Source organism: Pipistrellus kuhlii, unplaced genomic scaffold (genome assembly GCF_014108245.1).
Source record: "Pipistrellus kuhlii isolate mPipKuh1 unplaced genomic scaffold, mPipKuh1.p scaffold_m20_p_10, whole genome shotgun sequence".
NCBI lineage: Eukaryota > Metazoa > Chordata > Mammalia > Chiroptera > Vespertilionidae > Pipistrellus > Pipistrellus kuhlii.
Genome location: NW_023425405.1, coordinates 48263029 through 48286392, shown reverse-complemented (window position 1 = coordinate 48286392; position 23364 = coordinate 48263029). Strand labels below are relative to the sequence as shown.

At 36.3% G+C, this 23364-nt stretch overlaps 1 protein-coding gene across 7 annotated transcripts in view; it reads left to right on the top strand.

Annotated features, from left to right (window-relative positions):
- Nucleotides 1–23364, top strand: part of PHTF2 (putative homeodomain transcription factor 2) — a 68234-nt gene that overhangs the window by 5304 nt on the left and 39566 nt on the right. For 4 of the 7 annotated variants that reach the window (XM_036429621.2, XM_036429622.2, XM_045578509.1 and 1 more), the window contains exons 2-3: nt 13401–13480; nt 22361–22417. In XM_036429621.2, coding sequence (XP_036285514.1) covers nt 13436–13480; nt 22361–22417 — 102 coding nt within the window. In that variant the 5' untranslated portion in view covers nt 13401–13435. Of the gene's footprint in view, nt 1–13395; nt 13485–22360; nt 22418–23364 lie in introns of those variants that run through there. The other 3 variants (XM_045578510.1, XM_036429625.2, XM_036429628.2) reach the window with 3 other exon arrangements.

Sequence of the window (23364 nt, the reverse complement as noted above, 5' to 3'; positions counted from 1 at the left end):
ATAAAAGAAAAGGATGCACCTTTATTCTTTTGCATGTGGATATCCAGTTTTCCCAGCACCACTATTGATGAGACTGTCCTTTCCCAATTGAGTGGTTTTGGCATTCTTGTCAAAGATCATTTGACCATATATGTAAGGGTTTATTTCTGGTCTCTATTTTATTTTATCAATGTATTTGCCTTTATAACAGTACTACACTATTGTGATTACTATAGCTTTATAATATCTTTTGAAATCTCAGAAAATGTGAATCCTCTAACTTTGTTCTTTTTCAAAATTATTTTTGCTATTTGTGGTCCCTTGAGATTCCAAATAAGATTTAAGATAGGTTTTTTTATTTCTGAAAAAAAAATGCATTGGAATTTTGATGGGGATTGCATTGAATCTCTTTAGGTATGTGGATATTAAATAATATTAATGTAGTAATAATATAATATAAAAATTGTGAACAGAAGCTTTTTTTTTTTCCATTTATTTTGTCTTCTAAATTTCTTTCAGCAATGTTTTGTATGTAACAGGTGTTTTTATGTCCTTGCTTACTAATCCTAACACCTTTGTCATTTCTGAGTTCTCGTCAAGTAACTGATTTGTCTTCTTATGAATCATATTTTCCTGTTTGTGTTGGTTTTTCTTTGCATGCTTACTGATTTTTGTTTGGATATCAGACATTGTGAATTTTGTTGTTTGGAGCTGCTTTTTGTATTCTTTTAAATGTTTGAGCTTTGTTCTGGCACATAGTTGAGTTACTTAGATACAATTTAACCCTCCCCAGTTTGCTTTCTAAGTTTCGTTAAGGAAGACCTAACAAATTATTAATAGTACAAGACTAATTTGGCTTTACTACTGGGGCAGTACCACTCAGAATATTTTAGCTACTGCCATTATTATAGGATTTCTCTACTCTGGCTGTAAACTCTTACCACCTCTCTGTGAACTTGGGTTAATTGTCCTACCTGCTCTTTTTTTTTTTTTTTTTTTTTTTTTTTTTTTTTTTTTTTTGTGGTTCTGTCTCTGGTCGAGTGGGTTTTCCTATATACGCATGCTGATCAATACTCAGATGAAGACTTAGGGGTTCCTCTGCAGAGCTCCAGACTCTCTTCATGCGACTTTCTCTTCTCTGGTACTTTGCCTTAGGAACTTTGGCTGCCTTAGTTTCCCTAAACAATCAAATCTGTCTTCTCAAGCAGACTCTGGTTTTCCCCTCCTCGCATGTGTCATGGAAACTGTACGAGCAGTACTCTTGGGAGTCACAGGGCACACTTATTTTTGTTTCCTCTTTTCAGAGATTACTGTTTTTCATTGCCTGTTGCCAGATGTCTTAAAACATTTCACAGATTTTATCCATTATTTTAGTTTGTAAGGTGGGAGGAATAATGGGGTCCCTGATACTTTATCATGGCTAGAAGTGGAAGATCTTCTATATTAAGTTTTAAAATGATAATTTAAATAGAAAACACATAAAGTAGTATTTTTCGTGTATTTTTAAATACCAAGCTTAAAAATTTTTTTAAAATATATTTTTATTGATTTTAGAGCTGAAGGGAGAGGGAGAAAGAGAGAGAGAGAGAATCATCAATGATGAAAGAGACTCTCTGATCGGCTGCCTCCTGGGGATTGAGCCTTCAGTTGGGCATGTGCCTTAACTGGGAATCAAACTGGGACCCCCCTGGTTCATAGGTAGATATTCAACCACTGAGCCACACCAGCTTGGGCAAATACCAACCTTTTAGAATGTATACCTTTGGCCCTAGCCGGTTTTACTCAGTGAACTAAAGGGTCCCAGGTTCGATTCCTGTCAAGGGCACATCCCCTGGTTGCAGGCTTGATCCCCAGTAGGGGGTATGCAGGAGGCAGCTGATCAATGATTCTCATTGATGTTTCTATCTCTCCTTCTCCCTACCTCTCTGAAATCAATAAAAATATATTTTTAAAAAATGTATACCTTTGCATAGCCATACCCAAAATATTTTGTATAGTTTGATTGGATGAATGTGATTGTCTTCCTGGACATTCCTCTTTCCCTTGAAACAAATGTAGGAATGTATGAGGAGTTAAAAGGTAAGCAACTAATTGCATTTGCTTTTTAAAATTTTTTTATTTCAGACAGAAAGGGAGAGGGAGAAAGAGAGAGACATCAGTAATGAGAGAGAATCATTGATTGGCTGCCTCCTGGAAGTCCCCCACTGGGGATTGAGCCAGCAACCCAGGCATGTGCTCTTGACTGGAATCAAACCTGGGATCCTTTAGTCTGCAGGCCAACACTTTATCCATTGAGCCAAACCAGCTAGGGCGCATTTTCTTCTTTTAAAAACAAACTAGAGGCCCAGTACACGAAAATTTGTGCACTTGGGGCGGTCTCTCAGCCCAGCCTGCACCTTCTTGCACAGTCCGGGAGCCCTCAAGGGGTGTCCAACTGATGGCTTGGGCCTGCAGGGAGGGGGCCTAAGCTGCAGTCTGGCCGCCCTCTGCAGGAGGTGACCCCGGCAGGCTGATCTGGGGACTGCAAGTGGCCGGCCCCACCTGAATCACCCCGCCACTGGTCGCCACCACTCCTTCCCCATCACCATCCCCTTCCTCTGCCCTCTGGCATGCACTTTGGCTGGCCTGGTGCCACCTGCTTGCCAACCCTGCCCCCTGCCTAATGGTCATTCTGCTCTTTGGTCAATTTGCATATTATATTATGCTTTTATTATATAGAACTTTTCAACAACGACAAGAGTGAGTTTGAAAAACATGACTAGATTATTACTTGGGGAAATTAATGAGAAGTGTTTATTTCTCTAAGAGTGTTGTAATTCGTCTATCATCATGGGAAAATATTGCAACAGTGACTAAAAATACTGCTGTGATCTACTTAGGAACACGAAACAGCACTTCAGCACTATTCTTGAGCAGTATTTTAAACAGAAAATGAGCAAAAAAACAAAGGCATCACTAAGCAGACCACAAAAAGAGCACTTGTTTATAGTTTGAGAATTGTTTAAAAAAGACAGTGCATCACCTTGTTCGACCTTAGCTGGAAACATGTACATTAGGCAACTCACATTTTTTGATACTCTGTACGTATCTGCAAATAATCAAGAAAGTACTGTGAGTATTTATTTCAAGCTTACAAAGTTTTGCTAGTAGCAGATTTACAAATAACAGAGTCTGCAAATAATGAAACTAGACTATTTTAGGAAAGAGGTCCAATATGTTAAATGAATATTTTGGAATATATTCACATAATTGAATCATATTTATAACATTAGGATTCCATTTTACTGAAGCTATAACTATTTGGAAATTGAAGACTAAAACTTATTTCACATTGTAATCTTTAACAAAGTTCTACAGATACATGTTTTTGTTTTAGATATATATTTTTTTTATGTCAGAAAGGAGGGGAGAGGGAGAGACAGAAACATCAGTGATGAGAGAGAATTATTGATTGGCTGCCTCCTTCATGCACCCGACTGGGGATCGAACTCACAACCCTGCATATGCCCTTGACTGGAATCGAACTTCAGCCCCCAGGCCAATTTTCCACCCACTGAGCCAAACCAGCTAGGGCTTCAGATACATGTTTTAAGAGTACACTTCTGGTACCAATTTCAACCATTGGCACCAAAACCCAGCAAGTCTCCAACACCAGCTGGGTGCCTCTCTTCTGACACATCACATCACACAGGTTTAGGGCTTAGTCCCACAAGATTGCCCCTTATCCCCTCCAAATGCCAATTCTGTAGATTAGAGGTTCCCACAACCCCCTGCTTGGGTTCCATTAAATCTAGAGCAACTCACAGAACTCAGAGAAACCTTTTAGGTACTTAGTAGATTACCAGTTTATTACAAAAGGATACAACTCAGAAACAGTCAGATGGAAAGAGATATACAGGGCAAGGTATGAGGGAAGGTGAAGCTTCCATGCTGCTATCCTGGAATCATTTCCCAACCCAGAAACTCCAGACCTTGCTCTTTTGGGTTTTTATGTATGCCTTTCCTGTAATTTCAATTGCACTTTGTAAGGGAGTGAAGTTAGATGCTTGTGTTGTAGTCTAACTTTCTTCCCCTAGTAGTTTGAAATATTTAAATCATAAATTAGTCTTTAAGTAATTAAATAATTTGAACACCATTGCTTGGATGTTCTCACAATTTAATTTCCTGTAATGATCTGGGGTTAAACAAATCCGAAGTAACTTGTCAAATAGGTTAGGACAGGGAGAAAGTTATTTTCAATAAAAGAAATATCACTAGGACTAGAGAACAAGCATGAAAGTATATGGTACATTTAGGATTATTGGATATGTACATAGATGAATGGCAGATTGGAGAGGCAAGGTATGAGGTCATGTGTGGAAGGCAGAGATTGATGGACACTACTGATTGTAAAAGTATTCTATGATCAGGTTGTAAAAGAAGGGTTTTTTGTATACTGTGCTGATTAATTTTGTTAGCCAGTGGGAAATAGATTTTTGAGGAGATAAACATGACGAAGTCAGTATTTTAGGAAGGTAAATGGTGAAAGTAAAGAAATGATTAGCCGAAACTGGTTTGGCTCAGTGAATAGAGTGTCAGCCTGTGGATTGAGGGGAGACTGTGAAAAGATTAAAATGGACTATATTCTAGTAGTTACTAATTTAAAAACTAAGGAGAGAATTATTTTGGCATCCTAGCCAAAAATAGAACGTGACCTAGAGAAGGGGCGGGGTGAAGAGGGGTGATAATCTAACCAGCTGCAAGCTTCTTATGGTCCATTCCAGAAGTAGAACAATGCTTACAAAGGTTTGATGGGGGGAAAAGCATGAACCAAAAGTATTACGTGTGGAGGATGTCAATGTAAGAATGTCCAAACCTATAAAAAATTTGTTTGAGCCAAACTGAGGACATGCCAAGATGCAAGATCTCAAAGAACTGGAAAATGCTCCAGAGAATGCAGTTTTGTGGTTCTTTTTAATGCATTTGGAATCAGGAGAGATTAAGGAAGGTTACATGAAATCCCTTGGTGGTAGATTAATGAAGCAGGAGAAGGCAAGGTAGGAAAGTCTCTCTGACTGGATAAAAACTAAAATGAAGAATACATCTTTTATATTGGTGGGTACAAGATATTTAACATTTACAGTACATAGGGATGGTGAGTAGGCAACAAGATAATGCGTTCCCACAAGAGTGGTTATGACTCACCTCTAAAGGGGTAGGGAAAAGAACTTATTCTTACATTTCAAAGGTGTGTTATGTAAGAGCCATATGAACAATGGACAAGACTTGCTTAAGGCAAAGATTGAGCTTTTCACTAAAAAAAATTATAGGCCTAGTGCGTGACTGCCCACCATGACCTGCCCAGTTAGGAATATCTGATCAGATCATTCTTCAAGCTTGCTTTTGGGTTACTGAGCTTGTCAGGCCCGTCATGTAGCCCCTGAACTTGTCAGATTTGCTACATAGCTCTTTTCACAGGGATGAGGAAACTTTCCTCTGCCTTCAAGATTCTTTCAGGAGCTAATAAATAAACCTGAGATGGATTAACAAGAAAAAATGACCAAATTTAATTCCGTGCATATGTATGGGAACCCGAAATACATGAGAGAGTCAAGAGATCCCACATACATGAGAGATTCAGACAGAAAGGGGAAAATATGGTGTATATGACATTGTGAGCTAAGGATCACCTTAGGACTTCAGAGGGGAGGAAGGTCATTGCAGGAATGTGGGAAGAACAGTTGTTCAGTTGTTCAGCAGTTAAAAGTTTGCACTTCCATATAAATAGGTCATATTCTTCTAGATAAGAGGCAAAGGTGTTTCTCTTGAGCCCACAGGGATCATGGTTGCCTTTAGCTCAAAACAGTCTGCATACCACAGAGGCACATTGTGGAGGGATCACTGGTTCTGAACTCCTACATATACCCAGCAGTCTCAGTTAGACTTGGTTTGGCTGTTAATAACAATGACTAAAACTAGAAAGATTTATAGTCTTTGATATGAGAAGCAATGAGGTAGGCAGACCAGAACTGGCATGGTGAATTCACCTGGCTTGTTCTCAATGTCACTATCCATGGTTGGGTACATGAGCTTCAAAATAGCATTCCAGAGAACAGAAAATGGGAAGGTTGGGAAGAACAAAAGGGACTTCTCCTACTGAATCGGATTTCTTAAAAGGGCCTAACTAGAAGTTCCATCTAATGCTTGTTTGTGTCTGGACCAGAATATAGTCACAGCCACTCTTAGATAGAAGAAAGGAGAGGAAAAGTCTTTCTTTTGGGCAAAAATTTTTGCAAAAGGAAGAAGACCATAGAATAAGGGGAGTCAAATAGCAATCTCTGGCAATTTTTTTACACGTCTTCTTTATCAACCACTTCTTCTCATTTCACTCTGACTTCCTTCTCTGCTCCATTGAAATTATTCCTGCCAGAGTCATTTCTAAACCTTGTTTTGTTAAATCGGGTAATCTTTTAGCAGCTTACTTAATCCTTTGTGGAAGATTCTTCTATCTTGGATTCTGTGACATTACATCACCATTTTCTGTGCCTGGCCTTTCTTACTCCACTTCCTCTGAATAGTAGTAGTTTTAGGGCTGGACCCTTAAAGAGTATAATTAACTATTTAATTGTACTCTTCTTGGGTGACATGAGTCAATCACATGATTTTATTGAAATGATCTGTGAAAGTCAGACATCTTAAATAAATATTCAGTTGTGACAAATGCATATACGCACATAAACATCTTTATCTTTATTTTCAGCTTCAGACTCATGTATCTAAATACTGTTTGACATCTTTATTTTTAAGTTTAGTAGGTATGCTCAATGGGCATAAGACTTTCTTAACTAGCCTTATCACTTCCACTCTGAACTATGTGGTCCAGTCTATTTTCTGCACAGCTCTCAGAGTGGTTTTTACAAATTAGATCATCACTGCTTTACTGGAATCTCTGTAGTGAGTTCCTATCTTTATGATAAGGTTGTTTGCTATGGCTCATAAGGGACTTCTTTGACCATCCTTCTCCACCCCAATCACATCTTTATGTTTATTTCCTTCATGGCATTGAAAATTATCTTACTTGCTATTCATTTTCTATATTCTCTCTTACAGTATAAGTTTCATCAGGGTAGGGACTTTGATTCTTGTTCATTGTGGTATCTTCAGTGCCTAGAACAATACAGTATTAGTAAGTGTTCATAAATAATTTTTTTATTAAGTGACAGATACTGGATGAATAAAGGCCACATATGACAAACCCACTGCCAATGTCACACTCGATGGGCAAAAACTAAAAGCGTTATAGCACTCCCTACTACCCTTAGAGTCATATTTATATTCTACCCTTCGGACTTGTATTTAGACCCTCTAAAGATTTCTCATCCTGTTCTGTTCCCATTATACTTAGGTCAGGAACAAGATTGGGATGTCCACGTTCACCACTCTTCTTCAACATAGTACTAGAACTTTTAGTCACAGCAATCAGACAAGAAGAAGAAATAAAAGGCATCCAAATTGGAAAGGAAGTAGAACTGTCATTATTTGCAAATGACATAATACTGTATATAGAGAACCCTAAAGATTTCAGCATAAAACTATTAGAAGTGATAAATGAATTACCTAAGGTAGCAGGATATAAAATAAGTATCCAGAATTCAGTTGCAGTTTTATACATCAATAATGAACTATCACGAAAACTAAGAAAACAATCCCATTCCCAAATGCTTAAAAACACACACACAAAAGCCCCCAAAAAACACAACCCTAAAACCTAGGTATAAATTTAACCAAAGATGTAAAGACCTGTACACAGAAAATTATAAGATACGGAGAAAGATATTTAAAAATATACAAGTAGCTGGAAGCATATACTGTGTATGTAGATAAGAAGAATTAACATAATTAAAATGCCAATACTACCCAAAGCTATCTATAGATTAATGCAATTGCTATCAAGATACCAATAACTATTTCAGAAAACTAGAACAAATATTCCAAAAATTTATATGAACCACAAAACGGCCCGAATAGCCACAGCAATATTGAGAAAAAACAAAGTTGGAGAAATCACTCTACCTGATATCAAACTATAGTTCAAGGCCATGGTAATCAGAACAGCATAGTACTGGAATAAAAACAAACATATAGATCAATGGAACAAAATAGAGAGCCTAGAAATAAACCATGCTTTTATGATCAATTAATATTTGAACAAGGACATAAAAACATACAATGATGTAAATGGTGTTGGGAAAATTTGACAGATATGTGCAAAAAAATGAGCTAGACCACCTTACACATAAAAAAGAATAAACTCAAAATGGATTAAAGACTTAAAGTTAAACTCAAAACCATAGATATCCTAAAAGAAAATATAGGCAGTAAAATCTAGGGTATTTCTCATAGCAATATATTTTCTGATATATCTTCTCACACAAAGGGAAACAAAATTAAAACTAAATGGGATTACATCAAACTAAAAAGTTTTTGAACAGCAAAGGAAACGACCAACACAATAAAAGACAACCCACTGAATGGGAGAACATTTGCCAGTGATACATCTAATAAGGGGTAAATATCCAGAAATTATAAAGAATTTTTAAATTCAACACCAAAAGTCAAACACTCCAATTAAAAATGGGCAATGGACCTGGATAGACACTTCTCCAAGGAGGACATACAGATGGCCAATAGACATATGAAAAGCACTAATCATCAGAAAAATGCAAATTAAAACTACAATGAGCTATCACCTCACACCTGTCAGAATGGTTATCATCTTTAAATCAACAAAAAAGTGTTGGCAAAAATGTGGGGAAAAAGGGTATTCTAGTGCACCCTAGAATACCTTTTTGCTGTGAATACAGATTGGTGCAGCCACTGTAGAAAGCAGTATGGAGATACCTCAAAAAATTGAAAATGGGACTGCTTTATGACCCGGTGATTCCACCTCTGACAATATATCTTAAGAAACCCAAAACACTAATTCAAAAGAATGTATGCCCCCTAGCCAAGATTTGGAAGCAGCCCAAGTGTTCATCAGTAAATGAGTGGATAAAAAAGTTGTGATACATTTATTTATATAATGGGATACTACTCAGCCATAAAAACTAAGGAAATCTTAGCCTTTGTGACAGCATGGATGGATCTGGAAAGCACTATTCTAAGAGAAATAAGCCAGTCAGAGAAAGACGGGTACCGTATGACTTTATTCATATGTGAAATCTAATGAACAAAATGAACTAACAAAATAGAAACAGACTCGTAGATAGAGAACAGAGGGAGAGGGGTTTCAGGGTTGTATGGAAAAGGTGAAAGGATTAAGCAAAAAATTAAAATAAAAACTCAGACATAGACAACAGTATGGTGATTATCTGAGGGAAAGGAAGGTAGAAGAGAGAATAGTGGGATAAATGATGATGGAAGGAGACGTGACTTGGGGTGGTGAACACTCAATACAATATACAAGTGATGTATTATAGAATTAGACACCTGAAACCTATATAATAATATTAACTAATGTCACCTGAATTAATTTAATAAAATAAAAGAAAAAAAACCCAAGTAGTCATAATCACTTTCACACAAAATAATAGAAATAACTTAGAGTAAATGTCTATAGTAAGATTGAAATGTTATATCTGCAGTTAACTATAGTTTTATAATTGGGTTATTTTCATATCTTAATATCCATCCATCTCTCAGATCAGTTGATTGAAAAAGATTAAAATTATTCAAGATACTCTGTAAACTTTCTATGCTATTTTTTCTCTGTAAATTAACTTTATTGTTATAATTTAGCTTTAAAAGTTATATAACATGAACTAAGATAATAGTCTATAAACTGGTATTCCTGAATTGTCAGAATCAAAGAAGTTGGAAAAGCTCTAGAAATCATCTTTATTCATAAAATTATTTAATTTATTACTTTTTGTTTTTTATACTCATTGAAATTTGTGTGTCTTTGAGTGTACTTTGTCTGATTTAGAAATCTATCCCAATATGCTATAAAACCTGTTTTAAAAATAGCTATAAGCCACTTGATGTCATAAAAGTCTTGTTGACACAGTGCAAAAATAATCAAATGAGTTTGCAGAGCAAACTTTACCATTACTAAAGAAAGGCGTTTTTCTTTTTTAAAACAAAATTGACTGAATTTTTTTTTTTTTTTAAATAAGGCATGCTTTTTATTTTATTTTTATTTTATTTTATTGATTTTTCACAGAGAGTAAGAGAGAGGGATAGAGAGTTAGAAACATCAATGAGAGAGAAACATTGATCAGCTACCTCTTGCACACCCCCTACTGGGGATGTGCCCACAACCAAGGTACATGCCCTTGACCAGAATTGAACCCCGGACCCTTCAGTCCGAAGGCCAACGCTCTATCCACTGAGCCAAACCGGTTTCGGCTGAATTTTTATTTCTATAAATCCAAATAAACATAATTGAAACATTTCAAACATTTTATATACCCAGTGTACTATTATAGTTGATTTTTTAAAACTTATCTTAAGTGTAGCTTGTTGTAAACCATAGTATATAAATTATCTTTCAGGTCATTTATTAAACAAAGCAGGCAACATTTTCCACACTTCCATTGAAGCTTTTAAAAAATTGTTAGTATTTATATGTGACCATTTAAGTATTCCTCAAATATATTAAATACTTTATACATTTAATATATTGGATTAATAAAATGTCCTTTCACATTTTGCATATGAGATGCATATTATTTACACTTTTGAGGTATTAGGAAAGAGGATCTTTATTTTGGTATGTGATCTGGAATAATCATAAAAATTGGGTAAAGGGAAAGCGGGAGTAAAGTAATAAGTTGATATTCTCATACTTTTTTACCATTTTTTGTAGTTTGCTTTGGTGACGTGGTGGCCAGGAGTGGAAAGAGAGGGAAAGTTATAACTAGTTTGGAAAACATACATTATTGTCTTAAACAAAGACAAGGGTGGGCAGAAGTAGGTTTACAATTGGGAATACGAAATACAGACTTTATTTGTGTACTGTTGCTTATTAATTTGAATTTTCTATATGAGCAGCTGTAAACCTACTTTTACCCACCTATATAGTGGAGGTGTAATATTGTACTAATGGAGAAAACCTGAGACTTGGTTGGAAAGTTTGTAAGGACGTTCTGATAAAATGGTTTGTGTGGAAGGCCACCTGCCCCATTTTTCAGAATTCCGATTTAGGGGAAATTTAGGGGCGTGTCTAAAGCAGCGCCCCTAATTATTCCTTGACCTTTCCAAACAAGTCTGTGCAGGTGCAGACTCTGAGGTGTTTACTGGAATTCTTATGCTTAATCCCTGGATGCCCTTGCCTAGAGGACAATGTAAACATGTGTCCTCCCAAGATCACTCACCCTACTGATTGTATCTAAAGATAAAAATGCAATAAAAGGCTAAAGAGCCAGGCAATCTGGGCGGCCTGGCTTCTTTGGCCAGACTGTCCTTTATTTTCTCCCCCACAGTGAAACAGTTGGAGTAATCTGTTCATCTGTCAATCAGGGGCTGCTGGTCAACTCTGGCAGTTCTTCAGCTATGTTTCTTTTAGAACATCTCAGAATATTTGTTCTTGTCAAGGGATGGGTAGGTACATTATTCCTACTGTACTAGTGAAAGAAACTGAGTTCAAGAGATTGACTCCTTCAATCCTATTGTATATAATAAAAGGCTAAATGTGCAAATAGACCAAACGACAGAAAGACTGGTTGCAATGATGCACACTGACAACCAGGGGGCAGACGCTCAATGTAGGAGTTGTCTCTGGCTGGTCAGCACACCCCCATGGGGGGAGCACTGCTCAGCCAGAAGCTGGGCTCACGGCTGGTGAGTGCAGCGGCAGTGGCAGGAGCCTCTCCCTCCCAGGCAGTGCTAAGGACATCCAACTGCTGGTTTAGTTGGACATCCCCTGAGGGATCCCGGACTGTGGGAGGGTGCAGGTCAGGCTGAGGAACGCTTCCCCCGAGTGCACAAATTGTGTGCACCAGGCCTCTAGTATTTCATATTAGGTAGAGGAAGACAGTATCTGAATCTGGGTCTTTTGACTCTACTCCTTCCAGAACAAAAGCCAGAGCATTTGTCAGGAATTTCAAAACATAGTTTGCTTAAATTGGATCAATTAAAGATGGAATCAGGTCTGACTGGTGTGACTCAGTTTGCTGAGCGTCGTCCCATGCACCACTTCTATTCCAGCGCAGGGCACTTGCCGGGCTTGCGGGCTTAATCCCCAGGAGGGGACATGCAGGAAGCAGCCAATGGATGAGATGTTCCTATTTCTTCCTCCTCCTTTCTCTGAAATTAGTAAAAACATTTTTTTTTTTTTAAGGATGAAATCAGTATCTTAGGAAAGGTAATAAAATAATCTGATCTATAGCACTGTAAAAAAATATAGGCATTAAGTGTAAATGCTGCCTTAAATTTTAGAGGTTGATCTGAATCGTTTAGGACGCCTAGCAATGATAAATAAACTTCTGGTATTTTGTTTGACTGGGCACATTGTGTAGTGCTAGCATCTGGCTCCAGTTGCAGATCTGCATGTGCTAAGAGCAGCTCAGCTGGGTGCTTTACTTGAGGATTTTCTTGAGATCTGGGGGCCTTGAATGATCCTGGTAATGAGTTCAGGGGCAAGTATCTGTGTTTGAACCTTTTAGGCTTATTCTTATCACCATACCAGAGGTGCCCTCTGTCCAGCCTGGTCTTAAAACTAGAAGAGTATTATTGGAATCAGCCTGGGATTAATTATCTCTAGGAATTAATTCTTCTCTGAAAAGTGTTTTAGACAAGAAAGATGCTTATGAAATGGTCTGTGGTAAATTTCTAAATATTAGTAACCTGTGATATCGTGGAAGGTCTTCATATTAATTATTCCTATGTAACTAGCTCTAATACTGGCTTAGTATTTAATATAAATGTTAGGTGTATTTTAGTTCAATTTTGTTTACTAGGTATAAGGGAAAATTAAAAATAATTATAAATTTTGATATTGTTATCAACCCTTCCTTTAGCAACAGTAATTTACATTAGTTCCTATTATAGATAGAAGCTATACCAAAAATCATCTGCTGAGTCCACTCACATATGAATTCCTATCATATGTGAATTTATAAATGAAAAAATTTCCAGTATAACCTTGGAAATTCTGAAATTTATTTTAAAAGTGTTTTTTAAAAAACACACAATTGAACTATTTTGTAAGAAAATTCAAGAGTTATAATCACATAGAAAGATCCTTCTTTTATTATGGCAACTGATTTTGTTTACTTAGAGAACCTGTTGCTAAAATAGTAATGAGGAAGGGAAGGGTGTAATGTAAGTGTAGTCATACACACTTTGCTGTACAAGTAACCAGAGTACTAGATGTGCATGTTGCTCAGTTTCCTTTGGAAGGTGGAAGTAAAGTCATTTGTATGTTTTTCTCTCTTAAACAGCTTAAAATGACGAACGTGTGATTTCAGTGGAATAAATGGCGTCCAAAGTCACTGATGCTATAGTCTGGTATCAAAAAAAAGTAAGTTGGTAATGAAAGCTTTTAACCTTTTAAGTGCTTTTATTTTGAAAATGCTTCTGAGTTGAGTGTGTGTGTGTGTGTGTGTGTATGAGAGAGCGAGCATGAGAGCTATGGGTATATGTCAAATATTACCTAAAATAATGACAAATAGATTTCAGGACCTTTCGAATGAAAAGGGGAATAATATTTTACTTCTTTGCCAGTTTTACTTCTAAATAAATGAGAAGGATGATGCCTAAAAATATTTTTTCTCCATTTTTAATCCACAATTTCAAAGTAGCTAGATTAATTATTTTCAGTTATAATGTCCAGGATTATGAATATAATTAGAATTTTATAAAAGCATTAAACTTTTTTTGTGTTTCTTTTAAAAGAAAGCTAGGTTAGCAGAGCTGTTGTAAAATTTTATAACTTTTGTATCAAGAGGAACTGCAGTTTTGATCCTTTTCTTATATGTTCACAATTCGACAGCTGAATCTTTTCAGTAAAATAAACTTTCAGTATTTTCCAAACTGAAACATTAAAATGTTTATTTTGATATTTTAGGATTATTGTTGTAACTACTTAACTAGCTGTGTCATCCTACACATTTCAAAATACACTTTACCAATGTAATGTTGTCTTTATGAAGTTCAAAAGAATAAATGCCTTTTTTTGAAAATACTACTGTTTACTCCTAAGAGTATTGTTTACACTCCCTAAAATGCATATTGTTCCTTGTAGTATCTTAGATTTTTATGGTGAATTGTGTTTATTTTCATATTTTAAAACATTTTTTATTCTTATTCTTCAGGTCCCTATTAACAAAATATTTAAAGCTTTTCCTATGTGTGGGAAGATCAGACAATTTAAAAATCTAATTGAATTGGAAATAAGTGGTAATTAGAACACGTTAGCGATTAGTCAAACCTAAGGATACTGTGTACTTTTTGGATGGCCAAGGCAGGTGTGAGTGGGGTCCCCAATCGCCCCACCGGATTTTATAGTGTGAATAACGTGCAGTGTTACTGGCTACCTAACAGAGAATACTTCTTTTTTTTTTTTAATATATTTTATTGATTTTGTACAGAGAGGAAGGGAGAGAGATAGAGAGTTAGAAACATCGATGAGAGAGAGTCATCGATCAGCTGACTCTTGCACACCCCCTACTGGGGATGTGCCCGCAACCAAGGTACATGCCCTTGACCGGAATCGAACCCGGGACCCTTCAGTCCCCAAGCCGACGCTCTATCCATTGAGCCAAACTGGTCTCGGCTGAATACTTCATTTTTCAATTTATTTGACTTCGTTATTTTTTCCTTGAGTATCCATGGAACATACTTAGGAAAATGCTGGCCAAGTTATATAAACAAATGTTGCAGGGGAAAAAGGCTTAGAGTTATAAGACATAATTTGGATTTCTGCCCCAAAATACTAGATGTAGAACTTTCTGACACCTCTTAAAGCCTCAGTTGTCTCATTAATACAAGAAGTTAATACTGGTCTGTACAGCATAAGATTGCAGATTCTTTACAAAGTACTTGACAAAGATTAGTATTTTAGCACAGTCTTATTAACCAGGTAAATAGTCCATTATACATTTAACAAATTCTCTGAATATTTTATTTCTTCCTCTGCATAGCTTTCCCTGATCCTGTACTGAGGATTAAAGGTGTAACCTCTGTAGGCATACCTGTACTCATTCTTAGTAGGCATTTTGTTGCCATTTGGATTCTTGCAATTATAGCAAACCTTTTCTTGACCAGTGAAGACAATGGTCTAGGTCCCTTAGATTCTAATTCTGGAGAATCTGGACTAAACACTCAGCAGCAATTTATCTTAATTATTTTTCCATTTTAATTTTACCCTGTATAAATAAGTGGAAATCAAACAACGTATTTGATTTGGAATAATTGAAGTCTGTTTTATAGTCTTAGTTTTTATTTCAAATGATTAAATGAACAGCAGTAATCTGTTAGGTATTTTCTAAAATACAAATACAATTAAATAACCAAGATATGTTAATACTTTTGGCATTTAAATTACTTTAAAAATATAATACAACTTTTTATGCTCTTATAGTAAACGCTTAGAAATATATAAACAAGGAAGGTGCTGTAATCTTGAGTCATATTGTGTCCACATGGTTTAGTCAGGATTATGTTTTAGAATAACAAGCCAGAGTATATCCCATGATAAATACTAAAAGAATGCAAATAAAGCATATATATTCCTTCCTTATGCAGCAATGTAAAGGAAAAGGAAGCATGAGGTAATAAATTGAAATGACCTTTATTGAGCTCTTATGTGTCTGTCACATCTTGTTAGCTCACTAATACATTTAATCCTTGTAGTTACCCTAAGATTGCTGATAATATTAACTGGCTTACATATTTTTAAGGCTAAGTTGAACTTCATGATGAGTTTTGTATGTTCTTATTTGCTTTTTTAACAGGGCCTGATAGCTTCCCTCCTGGCAAGGTAGCCATAGTCAATAGAGTAGAAGTATCTGGAAATGATCAGCAGTTAAGTGTTATCCTTTCTCTTAGGGATCAGAACCAAGGTTTTTGTGTAAGGGTGGTTTTTGTGTAATGGTGGTTTTTATGTAAGGATGTGAGTGAAATTACTGTTAGCTGAGGGCTCAACTGTGGAGTCAGTTTATCTGGATTTGAATTCCTATATTCTACTACTTACTCTTTAACTATACAACTTAAGTTTTTGTAACTATAATATAGGGATAGTAGTAATATCTACATCATAGAGTTGTGAGGATTAAATGAGTTAATACTTGAAAAGTGTATCTGACACTTGATAAATAGTAAATGCTAACTATTTGCTCTTATTATTATATATATATTTTTTATTGATTTCGGAGAGGAAGGGAGAAGAAGAGATAGAAACATCAGTGATGAGAGAGAATCATTGATTGGTTGCCTCCTGGTTGTATGGTCATGATGCTTTTGACCTTTTATTATATAATATATAACTAGAGGCCCAGTGCACAAAATTCATGCACGGGGTTGGGGGGTGTCCTTCAGCCCCGCCTGCACCCTCTCCAATGTGGGAACCCTCGGCGATGTCCAACTGCCTGTTTAGGCCCACCAGGATCAGGCCTAAATGGGCAGTTGGACATCCACCTCACAATCCAGGATTGCTGGCTCCCAACTTCTCACCTCCCTGCCTTCCTGATTGCCCCTAATCCTTTGCCTGCCAGTCTGATCATACCCTATCCACTTCCCTGCCAGGCCAGGTCCCTTAAGCTGCTCTCCCCTATAGGCCTGGGTGTTTCTCTCCCCCCCCCCCCCCAACTACCCTTTCCTGCAGACCCGGTCATCCCCAACTTGCCTCCTCTGCTGGCCTGGTCACCCCTAACTGCCCTCCCCTGTTGGCCTGATTGCCCACAACTGTCCTCCCTTGCAGGCCTGGTCCCTTTCAACTTTCCTCCCCTGCTGCCCATCTTGTAGTGGCCATCTTGTGTCCATGAGGACAGGATATTTGACCACATGGGGGCAGCCATCTTGTGTGTTGGAGTGATGGTCAGTCTGCATATTACTCTTTTATTAGATAGGATAGAGGCCTGGTGCATGGGTGAAGGCCAGCTGGTTTGCCCTGAAGCGTGTCCTGTATCAGGGTGGGGGTTCCCTTAGGGTGTGGGGCAGCCTGAGCGAGGGGCCTGTGGTGGTTTTCAGGCTGGTCATGCCCCCCAGCAACCCAAACAGAGGCCCTGGTATCTGGGATTTATTTATCTCTACAATTGAAACTTTGTAGCCTGGAGCAGAGCCAAGCCTCCTGCTTGCTCTGTGGCTGCTGCCATTTCTGTTGGGATTTATGTGTCTTCAATAATTGAAACTTTGTAGCCTTGAGTGGAGGCCTAGACTGGCCAGGGTATGCAGAAAGCTTGGCTTCCTCCATCGCCAGGGAAACCCATGCCTCCCTCTGTGGCCGCAGCCATCTTGGCTGGGTTAATTTGCATACTCTGATTGGCTGGTGGGTGTAGCGGAGTGATGGTTAATTTGCATATTACTCTTATATTAGAAAGTATTTACTTAAATATATTCCTGTAAATGCTTATAATGGTATTTTGTTTAAGGAAATCATATAAAAATATAGATATTTATTTTTTACAAAACAGTTTTATTGATGTATAACATACATGCATAACATTCACTTGTTTAAGTATAACAATTCAATAATTCTTACTAAATCTCATTTAGAGTATTTCATCCCCAAAAGAAACTGTTTGCTCATTTGTAGTCACTCCTTATTCCCACTCCCACCACTTGGCAGCCACTAATCTACCTTTTGTTTCTGTAAGATTTGCCTTTTCTATACATTTCATATAAATGGATCATACAATATGTGGTCTTCGTGACTGGCTTCTTTGCTTAACATAATGTTTCTGAGTTTCACCCATGTTATAGTAAGTGTGAATGCTTCATTTCTTTTTATTGCTGAGTGGAATCTTATTTTATAAAGTTATCATATTTTATCTATTCATAATTAATGGACATTTGGATTGTTTCCACTTTTTTGTTATTATGAATAATGCAGGTATAAACATTCATGTACACATCTTTTTAAAATATATATATATTTTATTGATATTTTACAGAGAGGAAGAGAAAGGGATAGAGAGTTAGAAACATCGATGAGAGAGAATCATCAATCAGCTGCCTCTTGCACATCCCCTACTGGGGATGTGACCGCAACCAAGGTACATGCCTCTGACTGGAATCAAACCCGGGACCTTTCAGTCCACAGGCTGACGCTGTATCCACTGAGACAAACCAGTTTCGGCACACATCTTTGTATGGTCATATGTGTTTTCATTTCTTTTGGGTAGATAACTAGGAGTGGAATTACCAGGTCATAACTGCCAAACTGTTTTCCAAAGTGGCTGCTTCACTTTACATTCCCATGAGCAGAGTATGAGGATTTTAGTTTCTCCATATCCTTGCCAACACCTGTCATTGCCTGTCTTTTTTTTATTATAGCCATTCTATGGTGTGTGAAGTGGTATCTTTTTGTGGTTTAATTTGCATAACTACTTCTTTTAGTTGTTTTTTTACTTTGAGTATTACAATTTTAGTTTGAATTTACTATAGTTTTGAAATCCTATAAGATATAAATCGGCATAAGACATAAATAGATCTTCTTTGCCATGCAAAGTATTGATTTCCCAGGAGATTCTGACTCAGTCCTGTGGGGTCTGAGAAAGTCTTTGAATTGTTGTAGTTTAACAGTTAGGTCTTTTCCGGTAAAATCAAAAGGAAAAGAGATTACTTACATGTCACAAAAACAATAATCAATCCTAGAAGTCTGGCAGATTACTGATCATTTCCTGCTTTAGCTTACACTGTAGGATTTGTTTGTTTTCTAATATGTTTTATTGGTTTCAGAGAGAGGAAAGGAGAGGGAAAGAGAGAGAAACATCAATGACGAAAGAGAATCATCCATTGGCTGCCTCCTACACACCTCCTACTGGGGATTGAGCCTGCAATGTGACCTGGTTCATGAGTCACTCAACCTCTGAGACACAATGGCCAGGGATATTTTTTTTAAAAATCTTGTTCTTATCTATTATAATTAAATATTATTCCAATTTCCTGAAAGTGTGATAATAATTGATGAAGTAATTGATCATGTAACTCCCCTTTCCCCTTCTGGTATAGCTAAGAAAATAATTATTAAATAATAGATGCCAATTAGCAAGGAATATCTGAGAGCTTTTTCATTATTTCATCATCTTCAATTGGGCCATAAAAGGGCCAGTAAAGTAAATATTTTCCTCTTAGCAAGCTCTTCACAATTTATGAAACAAGATTAGGGTAAGTAGAAAAGATGACTTCTTGGAAAGGACTCTTAATCGGCAATACCTTTATTAATAAATCTGCTGAGAACATACAGCCATGTACCAGCAAGTTGGAAAATAAACAAACTTCATAAATTATGCAGAGTAGTATTGGTTTGCCGTAACAGCAATGTTCTCATTAAGGTTTGGACTTAGGAAAAAACACCAATGTATTCTGCTTCTAGTTTTCACTACACATAAATTGTGCCAATAGCACACAGCCAAGACCTGGTAAAGAAAGACAAACCAGGGATATTTTGGGCTCTCAGCAGCAGAATTTCTAGAAACTTCTCTATAGGAGTCTTATTAATGTTAATTTTAATCCCTGCTATTAGCTATCTGTTTCTCTGATTTATGTAACATTTAGAATCGAGAGAGAATCTGATTGACTCTCTTGAGTCAGCTATTTTGATAGCTATCTGCTCTTGTATAATGCTAGTTTCTCACACTTTTGTTATTAAGATATTTAACTTCTTGGCTGAAAATTTCTATGATATAACTCATAGAAAAAGCCTTATTTATTTTCATACTGGGACTTAATTAAATTGATTTTGAGCAGTGGCAGTTGGCTTCCTAACAACTTGCCCCCTCTAGGAGAAAATGTATTAAAAAACTCCTAGCTCAGTGCCTAACACTTGATGCTACTCAGGTAATATTAGCTTCCATTTTATCTTGATTTTTGTAAATGATGTTTTTTTTTTAAGTCATAATGTAAAAGTAATACATATCTATCATAGGAAAAGTAAATGTAGCATAATAAAATAAAATCACATTGTTACCCTATTGTTAACATTGTGAATTTTTCCACCCTTAATTAGGATCATACTGTATTTTGTTTTTTTGTGTAACATACCAAAAGTTCTTTCTCACATCACTGTCCATCCCTTTAACACATAAATTTTTTAATGACTATAATGTTCTATTGTACAGGAATACCATTATTTATTAAACCCTTCTGCTTACATATATCATTTTTGTATTAAGTGGCAGGGTGTGTGTGTGTATGTGTCTATTTAAGTCTTTTTCTCTTATCCTGAGCTTTTGAGAGACATGGTGATAAAAGAAAAAATATAAACATAACTCAGCTGACTGCTTCTAATACCAACTCAGATATGTCTGTTCTTCCTGGTGTCCCTAACCTAACTATCTAGTTAGCACTGTATACTGAGTCCCTGAGTCATTGTTCTTTCCTTCCCTATTGCCCCCTTTCCCCAACTGCCATATCTCAGCTAATGGCTTTGCCTACTATTTAAGTGAGATCAAGAGTATTTGACACAATCATGTTTAACTACCTGACCGCCTCAAAATGTTTCAATATTTTTAGCTTTTCTAACTTGACCTTCTATCTTGAAATGTTTTCTTGTTTAGCTATTACTATAGTATATTATTCCAGTTTTTTTCCTACCCCTCTGACTAATTTTTCTAAGTCTTCTTACCTGACTTTAAACTTCTTTCCAGTTAAATATTTATTTCTCTTAATAGTTTATGCTACCGAGTTCCAAATTTTGTACCTTCTCAACTTTCTAGAACTCTAGCCATAATTTCTAGCTGTTGTGTAGTTCCAACAGCTTTTTCTAAACCTGTTTTTATTCTATGTTGTAGTTAATGATATTAATGCAGTCCCAGATACTTAAGCCAAAAATTGTCATTTTTATCTTTTTCCCATGCTCTTATATCTAGTAAGATACTGTTATTTTGAAGACCATCTCGCACTAATGTTTAGTTTAACTAGAGCCACAGTGCATGAATTCATGCATGGGTGGAGTCCAGCCGGCCTGCCTCGATGGGGGCCGATCAGGGCCAGGTTGGCCCTGCCCCCGATCAGGGTTGGGGGCCTGATTGGGATCCTGATTGGGCCGGTTGGCCACCACAGTGCATTTCATAGTGACAGGTTGTACTGGTTGTTCTGGCATTTTGGTCGCTTGGCTTTTATAGATAGATAGATAGATAGATAGATAGATAGATAGATAGATGATAGATAGAGCTTATTTTATTCTGCTTTGAATTATAACTAACTCTCTTTGGATTTGAAACTTCTTAAAGGCAGATCCTATCATAACCATCTCTCTGTTGAATTAAAGAATACTCTTCAAGGCTTTTTTCTAATCTGAGTCAGTGTTTTATTATATCATTAACTGGCTTTCCTTAGGCAATAGAAACTTGGTCATGATTCATTATTTGATTATATGTATGTGGCCTTATAATACACTCTTCTGAGGGTTAATACAGGAAAGGGTGTGGTTTTAGTTGATGCATAACCTGGGTTTGTCATATATGGTCTTTATTATGTGGAGGTATGCTCCTACTTTGCTGACAGTTTTCATCATAGATTGGTGCTGGATTTTGTCAAATGCTTTTTCTATATCTATTGATATGATCATATGATTTTTATCCCTTATTCTGTTAATGTGGTGTTTCAAGTTAATTGATTTGCACCAACCTGGCATCCCAGAAATCAGTCCCACTTGGTCATGATGTATCATATTTTTAATGTATTGCTGGATTTGGTTTGCTAATATTTTGTCGAGGATTTTTGCATCTATGCCTATAATTTTCTTATTTTATCTGGTTTTGAAATGCTGGCCTTGTACAATGAGCTTGGGAGACTTCCCTCCTCTTGGATTATTTAGACAGTTTGAGCAGGATAAGTGTTAGTTCATCTTTGAACATTTGATAAAATTCACTTGTGAAGCTATCCGACCCAGGACTTTTGTTTATTGTGAGTGTTTTTATTACTGATTTAATTTCATTAATTGTAATATGTCTGTTTAGATTTTCTGATTTTTCTTGATTTGGTTTTGGAAGATTGTTTCTAGGAAGAGAGTATGCATTTCTAATAAGTTCCTAGGTAATGCTGAAACTGCTGGTCCAGAAACCATACTTTGAGAGCCATGGTAGCACAGTATTGATCACAGAAGTCTGAGACAGAACTGAAGCTAAGCTGTGCCAAATGAATGCTGAGTTCTTGTAATGCAAGCAGAGTTCTACCCATAGGATGGGTACACACAGTGGTCATTTAATGTAGTGTTGTCTTTTATTTATTTTCACAGATCGGAGCATATGACCAACAAATATGGGAAAAATCTGTTGAACAAAGAGAAATCAAGGTAATATGTTTATTTTATTTTGTGTATTCTGAAACAAAGTTCTATAAATTGATTATTAATCACATTTTATATAATACTTTCTATATACTTTCAAGGTATAAATTAATATTATTCTATCCAAACTTTTAAATGAAGAAGGTAAACCCTTTTATGATAGCATAGTTCTGTCTTTACCTCTGATTTTCTTTTCTTTTTAGCATATTTCTATTCTTTTAAAATTTAATTTTAATGATTATTTTTTTGTCAGCTTTTTTCCCCTTTCACTTGTCACCTTATACTTCTAGTTTGCTTTTCTTCCCTTTTGATGCTGTCATTGCTCAATACAGTTTATTAAACTGGTAAGTGTTTCAGGACTTTTTCCCGCCTGAATGATCCTGTGCAAATGCTACTCTTTTTAATTGAGATCTGCTTTTTTTGTGCTACTAACAGAATGACTTGGACGCAAACAGAGCTGCTGAAAATCTGGTCATTTTAAAAAAGAATTTAGGAAAATAAAGCATTAATTAAAATGTTTTTGTAGTAGGTAGTTCCTTCTTGAACATGTAATCACTTATGCTGATAAGAGATTCTCAAAGGCCCCCTTGCTAGCATGAAAACTATTGTTTAACTAAATTTATTGTTTCTCAGCAATCACTCCTTTTTTGGAATAAGATTTATATTTTTCATTTGCATAGGTAATACTAATCAGTGTGGTCCTGCACGAGCTAAAATTAATCTGGGCCCAGAGAATGTTACTTGAGTTGCTTGACATTTTCTTTTTTGTACATAAAGGCTTACATGAGATTGAAAACCAGTGTCTCTAGTTAACTAAAAATCTATCCAAAAAAATCTGTGTTTAGACAACTTAGACATCTGTAGTAAAGCACAAGATACTTTACCTTTTGTTAATTTTAATTTTTAAACTATTTTCATGAGGAGTTAATAGTTAACAAAAATTCAGTAAGTAC